The 3371-nt window shown below is 36.1% G+C and overlaps 1 gene segment (V, D, J or C); it reads right to left on the bottom strand.

Annotated features, from left to right (window-relative positions):
* Nucleotides 1-1886, bottom strand: part of LOC103472872 (Ig kappa-b4 chain C region-like) — an 11535-nt gene extending 9649 nt beyond the window's left edge. Inside the window, 4 exon segments of the C gene segment in view lie at nt 12-143; nt 1292-1369; nt 1685-1766; nt 1857-1886. Coding sequence covers nt 12-143; nt 1292-1369; nt 1685-1766; nt 1857-1886 — 322 coding nt within the window.
* Between the last annotated feature and the right edge of the window lie 1485 nt (nt 1887-3371).

Genomic DNA, 3371 nt, shown 5'->3' with positions numbered 1-3371 from the left:
GCTGGTTCTGCTGCCGTCCAGCTTCCAGGACAGAGTCCAGTCTGAGGGGAAGCCCTTGTTGGCCAGACACATCAGGGTCACCTGCCCCTGCTTCAGGTCCTCACTGGAGGGGGGCAGCACTGTCAGGGTGGGACGGGTACCACCTAGGAAACAACACCAAGGTTAGAGGACATGGATCACAAAGCTGTCAGTCATTTAGGAAGCATCTAATGCTTTGACTCCAAGCAAATTGAATGTGACAGCAGAGATCTTCTATGCTAGGATGTTCCCACCAGATGTCGTTTTGCTCCAACAGTCACTTAATGTTTCACTTCCTCTTTTTTTTCCTCAGCTCCATCATCATGCAGTCTGACCCTAAATATTTCATCTAGACTTTAAAGTAAAAAATAATATTTTTTATGTCACAAGCGCTAATAATTTAATAAACTTTTTAATTGTTTCTCATTTAAAATTCACAATGAAACGTATTTGTTAAATTTCTGATAACATAAAGTAGTAAGGTTAAAACTGTTCTTTTTATGTTCTGTTGTTGCTATATAGCTCAAGAAATGCTTGTAAATGAGAATTTTTATCTCTATTAGTTTTTTCTTCCTCGTTAATTGAAACAAATTAAAATAAAATGATTGGRCATTTCTTGTCTTGTCTTTTTCTGTCTCTTCCCTTTATGTAGATTAATACAGAATAGCAGATCAGGTGTTGTACCACTGATTTAGTCACACATAAAGTAATATTTTATCAACTATGAACAAAAAAAATATATTACATTTAATTTTAAATAAACTAATCTTTTCAAACATGGACTTTGACTCAACTTAAACTACATTGTAAAGTCAATATACAAAAATATCTGTTTTCTATTAAACTACAAACAGCAACATAGATCCATTTTAAAAGATTCTGTAATTTTCTGTTTAGTCTTGAATTGGAACAGACTTACTTCCAATCTCCAGTCTGGTTCCTCCACCGAACATGTACCAAAGTGATAGAAACTCACTGAGTCGTCRTACAAAAACCTCTGATTGTAGAGACACGGCTCTCTGACTTTTTAATACTAAACTTAACCTACGAACCTAGATGAAACTGTTTAAAGAAAAACACAGTAATTATCCGTTGACTGATTGCAATATATAACACAATGTTTTAGATTTAAAAATCTAAAATCACTTTTGCATTTCCTGTGTTTTTGGTAAATAAAAATTACATTACCATTTCTTTTACTGCCTATCCATCACGAGAGAAAATTAAGGAAAATGAACCAAATAAATAAAGATAAGTAAAAACTTTAACTTACTTCCAACCTCCAGTCTGGTTCCTCCACCGAACGTGTACCACAGTGATACAAACTCATTGAGCCGTCGTACAAAAACCTCTNAGTGATAGAAACTCACTGAGTCGTCGTACAAAAACCTCTGATTGTAGAGACACGGCTCTCTGACTTTTTAATACTAAACTTAACCTACGAACCTAGATGAAACTGTTTAAAGAAAAACACAGTAATTATCCGTTGACTGATCGCAATATATAACACAATGTTTTAGATTTAAAAATCTAAAATCACTTTTGCATCTCCTGTGTTTTGGTAAATAAAAATTACATTACCATTTCTTTTACTGCCTATCCATCACGAGAGAAAATTAAGGAAAATGAACCAAATAAATAAAGATAAGTAAAAACTTTAACTTACTTCCAACCTCCAGTCTGGTTCCTCCACCGAACGTGTACCACAGTGATACAAACTCATTGAGCCGTCGTACAAAAACCTCTGACTGTAGAGAGACACGGCTTTCTGAACACAAACCACTCTGCAGAAAATGCTGTTGCATAAAACAAGCCTGAGCACAAAGCCAAAGCTTTACCTGAACATTTCCAGGATCTAATTCTTTCATCATGAAAAAAAAATAATTTCCAGGGAAACACAATTGTGGGAAAACAATGACTGTGTCCTAAAGCCAAAAGTAGTATTTGCAACTCCACAAAGGGACCAATCCAGAGAGATAATTCAAGTTCTGTTTTCATTATGTTTACTTGGTATAATTCAAGATACTGTTTTTAAATGCCAAGACAATCAAACATTTTCCATTTCACGAAAAGCTCGTCTGTCACTGAGACATAAACTTCCTAAGGGGGATGACCTATGAAGATGATGTCTAGCTGAAACATTTAGGATATTTAATTGACGAAAACTCTGCTTTAAAGGAGCACAGATTACCTTATCAAAAGAGCAAAAACTCTTCATACGTTTAATAAGAAAGAGTCTTCAGTTTTGTTTTATGTAAAGTAGAATTGAGTACTATTGACCTTTTTGCCTGTTACTGATTGTGGAGATATTCTGTTTGTGTTTATTGTCTTAGCATATGTTGTAAAAGTTGAGTTGTGCCGACGTCCATGAAGCCTGTTGTGGTTGCTCTTGCCCATTTTCTTATTTTTCTGGATGAGAGCAAGTGTCAATTTCCCCTTTTGAATCAATAAAGTATTGTGGATCCATGCAAACATTCTTTCCAGGCCAATTTGTTACTGGAAGAGCAGTGGAGACAGACAATGGTAAGCTGGAGAGGTCTGAAGAAGTCAGACGAGGACAGGTGTATAGAAAACATAAACAAGTATCCGCAGGTATAGAGATGTCTGCAGAGGAGAACAAGGAAGGCAGATAAAGGAAACTCTTTAAACTTACAACTGGATAAGTGATTATCACACTAAGGAATTTAAACATCTGGCATCTGTCTGAGAGAAATACTCATTTTTTAAGCTGCTGCTGATTCCTTCTTGATGAGGAACAGCTGAATGCTGCACCTGCCAATAGTACCTTGAAGGAGGAAAAGGTGAGGAAAGAAAACCCCACACAACATCCACCCTCCTGCACATACAAACCAGATATGTAACAAATCTTTAGTCGATAGACATTTTAAAGGTGGTGGTTTCAAGATTAAGAACTTGAAATTGGAAACACAATTTTGGAGATTTTGAAACCTCATGCCTGAAACTATTAAACCTGTGCTTCAGAACTTTAGCTGTGTCAATATCCCTCTTTTACTTTGAAGCACAAGTATAAAATCCAGGGCAATTGATTCCCTCTATATTAAAAAATCCTGTTGTGTAATTTGATGACTGAAGACCAAGGAACACAGCAAACATGTGGGTGCTGGATAGAGAGATGGAGCTAAATATCAAGAGTTTATACATTACAATAAACTCTATTGAGTTTATCATTATGTATGAACTAATGACTCATTATAAAACTAATCCCAGGTTAAAGTTGGACTCATTCAGAGCATTTCCATAGAGYCACTTTGCATCAGCAGCTCCATGCTCCAGCGCTCTGGGAGAGTTTATAGTCCTGACAGTTGAACACTGGATGACTGACAGCTGTCCTT

Source organism: Poecilia reticulata, linkage group LG11 (assembly GCF_000633615.1).
Source record: "Poecilia reticulata strain Guanapo linkage group LG11, Guppy_female_1.0+MT, whole genome shotgun sequence".
Lineage (NCBI taxonomy): Eukaryota > Metazoa > Chordata > Actinopteri > Cyprinodontiformes > Poeciliidae > Poecilia > Poecilia reticulata.
The sequence above is the reverse complement of the archived record's forward strand: the minus strand, read 5'-3'. Positions and strand labels throughout refer to the sequence as shown.